A 15,087-nucleotide genomic window follows, 5' to 3' on the forward strand; every position below is an offset into this window, starting at 1 on the left:
AGAATTGGATGGGAAGGATGGTTCTTTGACTTTGCAGGATTTTTTTTTTTTTTCAAGAGTTCTCAGATTTGTAAAATAAAGATGGAATGTTCTAGATCATTTTTGTAAAATACAGATGGAAGGTTCTAGATCATTGGTCGCTAAACTGCGGCCCAGGGGCCAGATGTGGCTCTTTGCTTAACTTTATCCAGCCCTTGGGGCACTATTCTTCCACTGATCTGGGACACTATTCTGCCAACTGACATCAAAAATGGGGCGAAATTTCTCCCATTGACACCAACAATGGAGCATTATTCCTACCACTGACACCAGTGACTAGACACTATTCCTCCCGCTGATACCAATGATGGGGCACTATTCCTCCTAAAGATACCAACGATAGGGCACTATTCCTCCCAATGATATCACTGATGGGGCACTATTCCTCCCAGTGATACCAATGATGGGGCACTATTCCTCCCAATGATACCAACGATGGGGCACTATTCCTCCCAATGATACCAACGATGGAGCACTATTCCTCCCAATGATGCCAACAATGGGGCACTATTCCTCCCAATGATAACAACGATGGGGCACTATTCCTCATTCCTCCCAATGATACCAACGATGGGGCACTATTCCTCCCAATGATACCAACGATGGGGCACTATTTCTCCCAATGATACCAACGATGGGGCACTATTCCTCCCATTGATACCAACGATGGGGCACTATTTCTCCAAATGATGCCAACGATTGGGCACTATTCTTCCCAATGTTACCAACGATGGGCACTATTCCTCCAAATCATACCAACGATGGGGCACTATTCCTCCCAATGATACCAATGATGGGGTACTATTCCTCCCACTAATACCAAATGTGGTGTTGTTTACTCCCACTGATGTGTGGAAACATTACCACTCCAGCTGGCCACCGTCTGACTGATCTGGGACACTATTCTGCCAACTGACATCAAAAATGGGGCGAAATTTCTCCCATTGACACCAACAATGGAGCACTATTCCTACCACTGACACCAGTGACTAGACACTATTCCTCCCGCTGATACAAATGATGGGGCACTATTCCTCCTAAAGATACCAACGATGGGGCACTATTCCTCCCAATGATATCACTGATGGGGCACTATTCCTCCCAGTGATACCAATGATGGGGCACTATTCCTCCCAATGATACCAACGATGGAGCACTATTCCTCCCAATGATACCAACGATGGAGCACTATTCCTCCCAATGATGCCAACAATGGGGCACTATTCCTCCCAATGATACCAACGATGGGGCACTATTCCTCATTCCTCCCAATGATACCAACGATGGGGCACTATTCCTCCCAATGATACCAACGATGGGGCACTATTTCTCCCAATGATACCAACGATGGGGCACTATTCCTCCCATTGATACCAACGATGGGGCACTATTTCTCCAAATGATGCCAACGATTGGGCACTATTCTTCCCAATGTTACCAACGATGGGCACTATTCCTCCAAATCATACCAACGATGGGGCACTATTCCTCCCAATGATACCAATGATGGGGTACTATTCCTCCCACTAATACCAAATGTGGTGATGTTTACTCCCACTGATGTGTGGAAACATTACCACTCCAGCTGGCCACCGTCTGACCCTCCTAAAATTTGAAGGACTGTAAACTGGCCCTTTGTTAAGAAAGTTTGAAGACCCCTGTTCTAGATGATAATTTCAGAAACCATGATTTCTGGCAGAAGAAATATCACCACAACTGTGGCCAATGCATATGCAAAGTGATTTGGTTACTTTGAAGGAGCCTTTCTCAACCTTCTCACCCCAGAGGAACCCTTAAAGATTATTTTTAGGTCCCAGGAAATCCCCGCTAAAATGATTAGACCTACAGATCATGGTTCATGAAATGGAACAAATAATAAAAATGGCCTGAAAATAAACTTTTATTGACTCCCTACATTGTTAGTCAATGTAAACGTGACCCTTTACATTGGTGGTCCATGTAAAAGTGACTCTGTACATTAATGGTCAGTGTAAATGTCCCATTATGTTGAAGGTCAGTTCCGAAGTTATCTTTTACATTGGTGGTTAGTGGGGACATGGCCCTTTACATTGGTGGCTGTGTGGAAGTGTCCGCTTACATTGGTGGTCAGTGTAGAAGTGTCCCCTTACATTGGTGTTCAGTATAGAAATGTCCCCTTACATTGGTGGTCAGTATAGAAATGTCCCCTTACATTGGTGGTCAGTATAGAAATGTCCCCTTACATTGGTGGTTAGTATAGAAATGTCCCCTTTCATTGGTGGTCAGTATAGAAATGTCCTCTTTAATTGGTGTCAGTGTAGAAGTGACCCCTTACATTTGTTTGTGGGGAACAGAAGTGACCCCCTACATTGGTGGATGGTGTAGAAGTGGCCCCTACATTGGTGATAGGTGCAAAAGTGGCCCCTTATATTGATGATTAGCAGTCAGTGTAGAAGTGACTCCTTACATTTGTTTGTGGGGAACAGAAGTGACCCCTTACATTGGTGGATGGTGTAGAAGTGGCCCCTACATTGGTGATAGGTGCAAAAGTGGCCCCTTATATTGATGATTAGCAGTCAGTGTAGAAGTGACCCCTTACATTGGTGGTCAATGTAGAAGTGACTCCCTACATTGATGATTAGTGGTCAGTGTAGAAGTAACCACTTGCTTTGGTGGTCAGTGTGGAAGTGACCCCTTACGTTGGTGGTTGTTGTAGAACTGGCCCCTTACATTGGTTATTAGTGATCAATATAGATGTGACCCCTTACATTGGTGATTAGTGATCAATATAGATGTGACCCCTTTCATTGGTGGGTATTGTGAAAGTGACCACCACTTACATTGGTGGTTATTGTGAAAGTGACCACCCCTTACACTGGTGATTAGCGGGTACATTACCCTTTACATTGGTGGTTGTGTGGAAGTACCCCCCCCCCCCCCCACAATGTACAGTAAGTGATCACTTACATTTGTAGTCAGTGAAGTGGCCCATTACATTGATGGTCAGTGCAGAAGTGATCCCTTACATTGGTTGTTAGCAGGGGCGTGACCCTTTACAATGGTGGTCAATAGTGAAGTCCCCCTTTATGTGGTGGCCAGTAGAGTAGTGACCCCTTGCACTGGTGGCTAGTGAAGGCAGGAATTCAGTCTGCCATTGCTCTCTTCTCAAGGAACTCTTAGCAACCTCTGGAGGAACCCCCGATTTCCACAGAACCTTTAGTTAAGGTAAAAGTACAGCCTACTCCTAACTAAGCTTAAACCTGCCCCCCCCCCCCCTTTTTCTAATCCCTATTCTATCTACCCTGTGAAAGTAAGATGGGTATACTAACCTATTGTGAGATCGATCCGGTCCAGTCACATGATCGACTCACAGCGCTGGAAACCTCGGGGGTTCCCGTGCCATTCATCCACTTTCCAAGGCATAAACAGCCATCATACCCACAAACACCTATCAAAGGATAGACTATTCCTCCCCGTACTTTACCATACACTCTGCAGTTGCCGTGGATACAGGTACGTGATGATAAATTGCTGACCTGAGCATGGAACCTGCGTTGTATGAATACTGATGGATGTAAACATTTCTCTGTGTAACGATAGTGAGCTGTATGATAATAAGCAGAAGATTCCACAATGCGTTACCTGTAGGGGAAATCACAGAGAAGAAACATACTAAGAATGAAACAAAGTAACACACTAAAAGGCAGCAGATTTAGGATGATTGCTTCTTAGGCAGGGGTGGGCAAGTAAGGCCCCATTCACACTTGTGCAACTTGTAATGGGTCTTTGGAGGGGGGAGGATGGGATCTGGGGGCCCCCCCACCAGCAGACTTCCACAACCACCACCAAAATTTTCTTTTTTTTTTACTTTTACTTTTTCCGTTTTCCATTTTCCTTTTCCTTTTTTTCCCCTTTACTTTTTTCCTCTTTCCTTTTTTCCCCTTTACTTTTTTCCTCCTTCCCTTTTCCTCTTTCCCTTTTCCTCTTTCCTTTTTCCATTTCCTTTTTTTCCCCTTTATTTTTTTACTCTTTCCTTTTTCCTCTTTCCTTTTTTTCCCCTTTACTTTTTTCCTCTTTCCTTTTTCCATTTCCTTTTTTCACCTTTATTATTTTACTCTTTCCTTTTTCCTCTTTCCTTTTTTTCCTCTTTCCTTTTTCCTTTTTCCTCTTTACTTTTTTCTTCTTTACTTTTTTCCTCTTTCCTTTTTCCTCTTTACTTTTTTTCCTCTTTCCTTTTCCTTTTTTTCCCCTTTACTTTTTTTCATCTTTCCTTTTTCCACTTTCCTTTTTCGTTTTTTTCCCCTTTAATTTTTTCCTCTTTCTTTTTTCCTTTTTCCCTTTTCTTCTTTCCGTTTTTCCTCTTCGTTTTCCTTTTCTCCTTTTTCCTTTTTTGCTTTTCCGTTTTCCTTTTTTTCCCCTTTTACTTTTTTCCTCTTTCCTTTTTCCTCTTTCCTTTTTCCTCTTTCCCTTTTTCCCCTTTACTTTTTTCCTCTTTCCTCTTCGTTTTCCTTTTTTGCTTTTCCGTTTTCCTTTTTTTCCCCTTTTAGTTTTTTCCTCTTTCCTTTTTCCTCTTTCCCTTTTTCCCCTTTACTTTTTTCCTCTTTCCTCTTTCTTTTTTCTTTTTTCCTCTTTCCTTTTTCCTTTTTTCCCCCTTTAATTTTTTTCCTCTTTCATTTTTCCCTTTTTCCCTTTTCTTCTTTCCGTTTTTACTCTTTTCGTTTTCCTTTTCTCCTTTTTACTTTTTTGCTTTTCCGTTTTCCTTTTTTTCCCCTTTTACTTTTTTCCTCTTTCCTTTTTCCTCTTTCCCTTTTTCCCCTTTACTTTTTTCCTCTTTCCTTTTTCCATTTCCTTTTTTTCCCCTTTCCTTTTTCCTCTTTCCTTTTCCTTTTTTTCCCCTTTACCTTTTTCTTCTTTCCTCTTTCCTTTTTTCCCCTTTACTTTTTTCCTCTTTATTTTTTCTTTTTTCCGTTTCCTTTTTCCCCTTTACTTTTTTCCTCTTTCCTTTTTTCCCTTTTCCTCTTTTCGTTTTCCTTTTCTCCTTTTTACTTTTTTGCTTTTTCCTTTTTCCATTTTCCTTTTTTTGCCCTTTTACTTTTTTCCATTTTCCCCCTTTACTTTTTTCCTCTTTCCGTTTTCTTTTTTCCATTTTCCTTTTTTCTGTTTTACTTTTTTCCCCTTTACTTTTTTCATCTTTGCTTTTTCTTTTTTCCCTTTTTCCGTTTTTCTTTTTTCCATTTTCCTTTTTTCTGTTTTACTTTTTTCCCCTTTACTTTTTTCATCTTTGCTTTTTCTTTTTTCCCTTTTTCCGTTTCCTTTTTACTTTTTTCCTCTTTCCTTTTTTCCCTTTTCCTCTTTCCGTTTTCCTCTTTTCGTTTTCCTTTTCTCCTTCTTACTTTTTTGCTTTTTCCTTTTTCCGTTTTCCTTTTTTTTTTTGCCCTTTTACTTTTTTCCTCTTTTTTTTTTTCTTTTTTCCATTTTCCCCCTTTACTTTTTTCCTCTTTCCGTTTTCTTTTTTCCGGTTTCCTTTTTTCCCCTTTACTTTTTTCATCTTTGCTTTTTCCTTTTTCTTTTACTTTTTTCCTTTTTCCTTTTTCCTGTTTTCCCCTCTCTTTTTTTCTTCCCTTTTCCTTTTTTCCTCCTACTTTTTTTTTTCCTTTTCCCTTTTTCTCTTTCCTTTCCTATTCCCTTTCCCTTTATCCTCTTTCCATTTCTCCTTTCTCCTCTTTCCTTCCTAAAAAGCACATGTAAAAAAAATTCAATACATTAAACTAAACACACCCAAATACAGTATATAAAGGAAAACAAAATAGGAAACTCCTTCTTTTTTTTTTTTTTTTTACAAGCAATGTTACCTAAGCAGCTCAATGAGTGAAATTGAAAGTTTCCACCCAGGCCAGGTTTCGCCAAAGGCAAAATCAATTTCTGCTCATCCATAAGGATAAACTAGGCAAACAGGGAAAGGCAAAATAAAAAAAAACCCCAGGGAACGGGATGCCGGTTTTAACATACAGGAGGAAAAGCATTTATTCCTGATTTCTCTGGGCAATCAGCTGAATTCCCAGGACCGGAAGGGGTTCTCTCTTAGCCTCTGGAGTTTATTATTTGCAAGAAAAACATCCAATCCTTTCTTCAATGCAGTGCTTGTTTTTTTTCCATAGCTACATCTTGTGGCAAAACGTTTCATAGCTTATCTGCTTTTACTGTAAAGAATCCCTCCCTAAACTGTCGGGATTGTATATTAGCCGGTTCCTGTCTGCATTTTGTAGGTTAAAGAGTATTAGTGTATCTATGTTTCATATTGGAACTGGGAGATCACAGATTTGGGGGGCTTCTCTGTTCCAAGACTCCACCACCACTGACCGGGCACTAGTGACTGGGAATCTGGAGAAGAGGCAGTTTGGGGGGGGGGGGGGGATTTGATCACCATGTATAAATACATTAGTGGTCCATGTACAGAGAACTTGGCATCAGGTTATTCACCTTTAAGGTGATTGCAGGGCCCCCTTATGTCTGGAGGCAAAGAGACGTAACCTCTACATCAGGGTTTCTCAACCAGGGTTCTGTGGAACTCTAGGGTTCCTCCTGAGGTTGCCAGGGGTTCCTTGGGCAATGGGCAATTTCTGCCTCTCAGATAAGTTCCCAATGACACCATTGTTCCTTTTAGCTATCTGTAAGGAGATAATTATTCCCAATGATGAGAAGAGTAAGGAGCATTCCTCCCACTGACTGTCACACTAATGTGTCATGAGTTGTAGATTTTTATTTTTCAGCAGGGGTTCCCCTGAGACCAGAAATTAATTTCAAGGGTTCCTCTGTGTTGAAAAGGTTGAGAAAGGAAAAATCATGGAATTTTTCAACCACTTGACATCCAGAAGGCTTTACCCCCTTCATGACCAGACCATTTTTTTGCTATTCACCTTTGCGCTACTTTAACCACTTTACCACCGGAGGATTTTGCTGTCTTCCGTCCAGGCCACTTTTTGCGATTCGGCGCTGTGCGACTTTAACTGACAATTGCGCGGTTGTGCGATGCTGTACCCAAACAAAATGTACGTCCTTTTTTCCCACAAACAGAGCTTTCTTTTGGTGGTATTTGATCACCTGTGCGATTTTTACTTTTTGCGCTATAAACAAAAAAAGAGCGTTTATTTTGAAAAAATAACAATATTTTTCACATTTTTTTATATGAAATTCCCCCCAAAAAAATGTAAAAATCAAAATTTTTTTAAATTTTTGGCCAATTTGTTTTCTGCTACCTATGTTTGGTAAAAAAAAATCACAATAAGCGTATTTTGATTGGTTTGCGCAAAATTTATTGCGTTTACTAACTAAGGGAACGATTTCTGTCATTTTTGGGGGGTTTTTTTTAACGAGTAATGGCGGCGATCTGCGATTTTTTTTTTTGCGGGACTGCGACATTGCGGCGGACAGATCGGACCCTTGACTGACATTTTTGGGGGTACCAGTGACATTACTACAGTAATCAGTGCTATATATATGCACTGTTACTGTAAAAATGACACTGGCCGGGAGGGGGTTAATTTTTTTGGAGATGGAGGGGTTAATGTATGCCTGGTGCTTACTAACATGTGTGGGGGGAGGGGACTGAGTGAGTCAGGGACAGATCGCATGTTCAGCTATGCTGAACCCTGCAATCTGTCACTCCTTGTCACTTAGGAGATCCGCCCGCTCTGTTTACACAAGCGGGCGGATCTCCAAACTAGATTCCCCGACGATCGGGGAGGAGCAGCGGCGATCGCCGCCGATCCTCCCCTGGCCCGACTCCCGCTGTGACTGAAAACAGCGGGAGCGCGCCTCGTGCGCCGCCTACAGGAGGAGGAGTCCAGTACTACGTCGCTGGACGATAACGAACCACTTTGCCGCAGTACGGTCAACGTGACCGGTCGGCAAGTGGTTAACTGGTAATTGCGTGGTCATGCAACACTGTACCCAAATATAATTTATATCATTTTTTCACACCAATAGGGCTTTCTTTTGGTGGCATTTGATCACCTCTGGGTTTTTAATTTTTATTATAAAACAAAAAAAGACTGAAAAGTTTGAGAAAAAAATTATATAACATATCTAATAAAAAGAAAACCAATTTCTTTATAAATTTAGGCCAAAATGTACTCTGTATTTGGTAAAAAAAAAAAAAAAATCCCAATAAGTGTATAATATTTGATTTGCGTGAAATTTTATAGTGTCTATTACACAGCTGTAGATGCTATACTGTAATTGGCGGTGATCAGCGACTTATAGTGGGACTGTGATAGTGTGGTGGACAATCTGGTACTAACAGACACTGGGTGGGAGGGACATTAACTAACACTGACGTCGCTAGTAACACTAATACTATACACTGACACTGTAGTAATGACACTGGCTGGGAAGGGGTTAACATCTTGGGGGCAATCAAGGGGTTACCTGTATGCCTAACAATGTGTATTGTGTACTGCTTTTACTTACTAATCTGTTTCTTCTTCTTGCTTTTCAAGCCCCGTTCACACTGGGGCGATCCGACTTGGGGGGGCGACCTCCGAGGTCGCGGTGCGAGCAGCGAGCCGCGACCTCGGAGCGGCCGGCACGGACTTCATAGCATTGAAGTCTATGACGGTCGCTCCGGGTTGCCCCAAAGAAGCTCCGGACCCTTTTTCTAAGTCTGTGCCGCTCCTATTAGAACGGGTCCGCAGCTTCCCTATGGAAGGCGACCTACAGCGACCTGTGAGGCGACCAGGTCGCCTCACAGGTCGCCCCAGTGTGAACGGGGACTTAGGGAAAAGAAACAGCAAGGTCGCTGTTCACTGTACACAGAGTTCTGTGTTTTTTGTAAACACAGAACCCTGTGTGTGATTGGAGATTAGCCGATCAGCAGGTTTCAGCCAAAATCACTGGCTGAAATCTGCTGGCAAACTCGTGCTGTGTCCAATCACAGCATGGGTCAGCAGGGAGCAAACGCATGCGTGCCTCAAACCCAGACGTACGTTGCTGAGCTTGCACCTGCCGCCCGCTCACAGCGTATTTACTGTTAGTGGTCGGCAGGAGGTTAAAATGGTGTACCAAATAAAATGCCTTATGTATTTTTTGGCCAATAAATTTGACTTAACCACTTAAGCCCCGGAAGATTTTACCCCCCTTCCTGACCAGGGCCTATTTCGTGATTTGGCACTGCGTGAGTTTAACGGACAATTGCGCGGTCGTGCGACGCTGTACCTAAACGAATTTGACATCCTTTTTTTCCCACAAACAGAGCTTTCTTTTGGTGGTATTTGATCACCTGTGCAATTTTTTGATCATGCGCTATAATCAAAAAAAGAGCGACAATTTTGCAAAAATAACAATATTTTTTACATTTTTTTATATGAAATTCCTCAAAAAAAAAAAAAAGTAAAAATCTAAATGTTTTAACATTTTAGGCCAATTTGTTTTCTGCTACCTATGTTTGGTAAAAAAAAATCGCAATAAGCGTATTTTGATTGGTTTGCGCAAAAGTTATTGCGTTTACTAACAAAGGGAAAGATTTTTGTTGTTTTTTTTTAACGAGTAATGGCGGCGATCTGAAATCTTTTTTGCGGGACTGCGACATTGCGGCGGGCAGATCGGACCCCTGACTGACATTTTTGTCACTTTTGGGGTTACCAGTGACATTACTACAGTAATCAGTGCTATACATATGCACTGTTACTGTAAAAATGACACTGGCAGTGAAGGGGTTAACTTTTTTGAGAGGGAGGGGTTAAGTGTGTCCCTAGGGGCGTGATTCTAACTGTGATTGGTTGTGGCTTGACTGCGGGGCAGCAGCTCTCCTGTGCGAAACTACATACAGCTACGTAATTTCTCTTTTCAAGGTCTGGGGCACGCACCTGCGCTGGCAGCGACCAGCTACCGCTCTGATTGGATACAGCAGGAGCCAATCAGCGGGACCGGAGGACCCGATACCCACCAGGACCCGCTGATCGTACCTGAGAGAGGCAGAACGGAAGTCTGCCTATGTAAACAAGGCAGATCACCATTCTGCTAGTGGGGGGAGACAGAGATCTGTGTTTCTGCTAAGCAGGAACACAAATCTCTGTCTTCTCACAGCCAAAGCCCCCCCCCAACAGTCAAAAAGCACATTTAACCCTTTGATTGCCCCTGATGGTAACCCCTTCCCTGCCAGTGTCATTAGTACAGTGACAGTGCATTTTTTTTAAGCACTGATCTCTGTATTGGTGTCACTGGTCCCCAAAAAGTGACACTTATGCTGGCCATACACTACACGAAAAATCGTTCAAACTAATTTTCGAAAAACGAACACTCGGCCGTGGGAGCAGACGATCGTCCCATAGGTGTAATGACTGAATTTTGATCGATAAATCGTTCAATGAACATAAACAAACCTGTTTTTCGTTAATTTTGTCACATATGCCTAGCGCAAACAGTTCGGGCGAGAAACACATTAACCTTTCAATTTATCGTTCGTTCAGCAGAATTTTCCAAACTGTTCCTTCCATTTGTCAGCGCTGAAAAGTTAAAACCGATTTTCCATTTGTGCCCATTAACCACTTCTGGACCGGAAAGGATTTGCCCCTTTAATGACCAGGGCCATATTGTGCGATTCGGCACTGCGTTATTTTAACGGACAATTGCGCGGTCGTGCGACGCTGTACCCAAATAAAATTGATGTCCCTTTTTCCCCACACAAACAGAGCTTTCATTTGGTGGTATTTGATCACCTGTACGATTTTTATTTTTTTTCGCTATAAACCAAAAAAGAGCAAAAATTCTGAAAGAAAAAACAATATTTTTCACTTTCTGCTATATAACATTCCCAAAAAAAATTAAAAAATCAAAATTTTTGTACATTTTAGGCCAATTTGTTTTCTGCTACATATTTTTGATAAAATGAATCCCAATAAGCGTATTTTGATTGGTTTGCGCAAAAGTTATCACGTCTACTAACTACAGGAAAGATTTATGTCATTTTTATTGTTGTTTTTTTTTTTTTTTTTTACTAGTAATGGCGGTGATCTGCGATTTTTTTTTTTAGCGGGACTGCGACATTGCAGCGGACAGATCGGACCCCTAACTGACATTTTTTACACTTTTGGGGGTACCAGTGACATTACTACAGTAATCAGTGCTAAAAATATGCACTGTTACTGTAATAATGCCATTGGCAGGGAAGGGGTTAACAGTGTGGGTGATCAAGGGGTTAAATGTGTACCTAGGGGTGTGTTTCTAACTGTGGGGGGGGGGGGTGTGGCTTGGGAAATGACCATAGAGACATGTGATCCTATATAGAAGGATCACAGGCGCTCTGTGATCATTCCAGGGAGAAGAACGGCCAGCTGTGTTTACAACAGCCGACCGTTCTTCTCTCTCAGCGGGGAGCGATCGCGGGTATCAGGTGGCAATCGGAGCCGCCAGCCCCGTGCATCCGCTTCCCCACTAACGAGCGGGTCGGCGGCGGCGCGCGCTCGCGCCCTAGCTGCATGTGCGCGAACAAGGTAGCCCTACGTCGGTTTGCCTGGGAAAGCCACACTGCCGCAGTAAATAGGCGGCGTGTTGTCGGTAACCGGTTAACCTTTCAATTTATCGTTCGTTTAGCAGAATTTTCCAAACTGTTCCTTCGATTTTTCAGCTCTGAAAAGTTAAAACTGATTTTCAATGTGTGCCCATTAACTGGACAAAAAAAAACAAACGAACGGACCAAATGACAATTTTCGAACGATGTTTTGGCTAGTGTATGGCCAGCATTGGTGTTCGATTTGTCCACCGCAATGTCGCAGTCCCGCTAAAAATCACTGATCGCCGCCATTGCTAGTAGTAAAGAATAAATAAATAAATAAAAATGACATAAATCTTTCCCCTAGTTTGTAGACGCGATAACTTTTGCACAAACCAATCAATATACACTTATTGGCATTTTTTTTTTTTTTTTTTTTTTTTACCAAAAATATCCCAATAAGTGTATATTGATTGGTTTGTGCAAAAGTTATCGCGTCTACAAACTAGGGGAAAGATTTATGTCATTTTTATTTATTTATTTATTCTTTACTACTAGCAATGGCGGCGATCAGTGATTTTTAGCGGGACTGCGACATTACGGCAGACAATTCTTTCACCAAGTGATACTTTTTGGGGACCAGTGACACCAATACAGTGATCGGTGCTAAAAAATATGCATAAAAATATATGCAATGAAAATATGTAAATCATTTAAATAAATAATAAATTAATTAATTAAAATATGTAAATCATCATTTTAGGCCAATTTGTATTTTGCTGCATATTTTTGGTAAAAAAAAAAAAATACCTATAGGTGTATATTGATTGGTTTGCGCAAAAGTTATCGCGTCTACAAACTGTGGGAAAGATTTACGTAATTTTTATTTATTTTTTTACTAGTAATGGCGGCGATCAGTGTTTCTTAATGGGACTGTGACATTACGGCGGACAAATCAAACCCCTAACTGACACTTTTGGGGGGGAAATAATATGCACTGTCACTGTACTAATGACGCTGGCAGAGTAGGGGTTACCATCAGGGGCAATCAAAGGGTTAAATGTGTCCCCAGGGAGTGCTTACTAACTGTGGGGGAGGTGCTTCTACTGTAGGAAGACAGAGATCCCTGTCCCTGCTTAGCAGAAACACAGGATCTCTGTCTTCTCTTGTCACAGAACGGCGATCTGCCTTGTTGACATGGGCAGACTGCCGTTTTGTCTCTGTCGGGAACGATCGGCGGGTCCCAGCGGACATCTGGTCCACCGGACCCGCTGATTGGCTCCCACTGTGATTGGACAGCTGGTCACCGATGATGTACATATGCATGATTTCGTCTTTAGGAGCCACCATCTCGCAGTATATATGCATGGGGGCAATCGGCAAGCTGTTAAAATATAAACACTGTAAGCACCTGAATCCGACTTTCTTGCAATCCCCTGTACAGCAGAGCTCAGACTGGGGAAAGGAGAAGCAGCACAAGGAGCCAATCAGTTGTTGCTGATTGGAGGAGAGAGCAGAGAGTTGAGCTCATCAGTACTCTGCTTCTCCTTTCACTGTCCAGTCAAAGGCTGGAGGAGGGCCAAGACCTTGAAGTGATACTGAACTGCAGCAGAGAAAAAAAAACGGTCTCCTCCTCTGCCAGACAGGGTTTGTGCTATGTATCAGAGCTGTGTATGTTGTTATATCCCGTGTAACAATATAAGTATAAATTTTGGTCAAGAATGATATTCATTTTCAATAAAATATTTTAGAATAATATAATTGATTACTCATATATACAATCCACTGTTACTTCTAAAGTCCCATATGATACCAAGGGGGTTTTCTCTTAAAACCTGTATCAGAGCTGTGTAACTCTCAGGACTGGATGGACAGAAATAAAAATCCTTTGTAAATCCATCTATGTATTTAATTGATATATCTAATATTTTGAGTTTGGTTGAAGCTTCTCTGTAAGCTTCTCATACAAATGTCTTGATTATTTGTGCCAACACCCCCCCCCCCCTCCTTTCCATCATTTGCAGTCCCTCTTATCTCCATGAATGGGTGTTCACTAGGCAACTGCCCACGTTGTCACACCGCTTGTCTGCCTCATTGAGTGACTCTGCGGCTCTCGTGTGTTTTGTGTTACAGACAGACCCTGGATCTGGAATATTCCCTATGTCAACGCTCCGGATTCAAACGGAAATATCTGGTGTCCCTCGTAGGATTCGCACTGTGTGAAGAACTCGCAGAATTCCGGATCCGCTTCATAAGAAATATGTGAAGATTTTTTTTTTTTTTTTTTTTTTTTATAATTTCATAAACAAGCTGACTTGAATAAATTGAGGTATTTGTAGATTTCTGTGATCCCCAAAGTTTTTTTTTTTTTTTTTTTTTTAATTTTTTGGGGGGTGGGGGGGGTATTTATTCTAGAGTGCCTTATCCGTGCCAATTCATTTAAACTATGTCAAGCTAAACTTTTATTTTTCTAGTTTTGGATTGAGTTGGGAAGCATTCGATTCTCTGTTTTTTATTATTTTCTGGGGCTCCTTTACAGAAATTTTCACATATATTTTATACATGGTTACAATGATGCTGATTGGACCCATGTACAGTATCTCACTAAAGTAAGTACACCCCTCACATTCTTGCAAATATTTTATTCTATCTTTTCATGTGACAACACTGAAGAAATGACACTTTGCTACAATGTAAAGTAGTGAGTGTACAGCTTGTATAACAGTGTAAATTTTCACTTAGGGGTGTACTCACTTTTGTTGCCAGTGGTTTAGACATTAATTCTTTTTTTTCAGATCCTCAGAGAGTTCTTTGCCATGAGGTGCCATGTTGAACTTCCAGTGACCAGTATGAGAGAGTGAGAGCGATAACACCAAATTTAACACACCTGCTCCCCATTCACACCTGAGACCTTGTAACACTAACGAGTCACATGATACCGGGGAGGGAAAATAGCTAATTGGGCCCAATTTGGACATTTTCACTTAGGGGTGTACTCACTTTTGTTGCCAGCGGTTTAGACATTAATGGCTGTGTGTTGAGTTATTTTGAGGGGACAGCAAATTTACACTGTTATACAAGCTGTACACTCACTACTTTACATTGTAGCAAAGTGTCATTTCTTCAGTGTTGTCTCATGAAAAGATAGAATAAAATATTTACAAAAATTTGAGGGGTGTACTCACTTTTGTTGCCAGCGGTTTAGACATTAATAGCTGCGTGTTGAGTTATTTTGAGGGGACAGCAAATTTACATTATTTGGGTCCTATCACACGGTGCGCCATCTGACAGAGTCCATTCTGCTCAGCTGAGCAGGCGGATGACAGCTCTGTCTGTGCTCTGTGTGCGGAGACGGAGCTGTCAGATCCCCGCTCTCCTCTATGGGGAGATTGGATGAGAATGGACCCGCCTGTCCATTCTCATCCGATCCCATCCAATCCGCCAGACGGATGGAAATTAGGGTTTCCATCTGTCAGATTTTACGGACAGGATCGGATCGGAGAGCAGCGGGTGTCAGCCGACATGTCACCACTGAAATCCGCTGCTCCATAAGTATGCATGGAGCATCCGATCCGGTCCTC

At 41.9% G+C, this 15,087-nt stretch overlaps 1 protein-coding gene across 2 annotated transcripts in view; it reads left to right on the forward strand.

The window, feature by feature from the left end:
- Window positions 1-13,807, forward strand: part of TDP1 (tyrosyl-DNA phosphodiesterase 1) — a 162,840-nt gene extending 149,033 nt beyond the window's left edge. For both annotated transcript variants that reach the window (XM_082242794.1, XM_082242795.1), the window contains exon 16: window positions 13,640-13,807. In XM_082242794.1, coding sequence (XP_082098920.1) covers window positions 13,640-13,713 — 74 coding nt within the window. In that variant the 3' untranslated portion in view covers window positions 13,714-13,807. The remainder of the gene's footprint in view (window positions 1-13,639) is intronic.
- Window positions 13,808-15,087: the final 1,280 nt, after the last annotated feature.

Source organism: Pelophylax lessonae, assembly GCF_965119305.1.
Source record: "Pelophylax lessonae genome assembly, chromosome: 13".
NCBI lineage: Eukaryota > Metazoa > Chordata > Amphibia > Anura > Ranidae > Pelophylax > Pelophylax lessonae.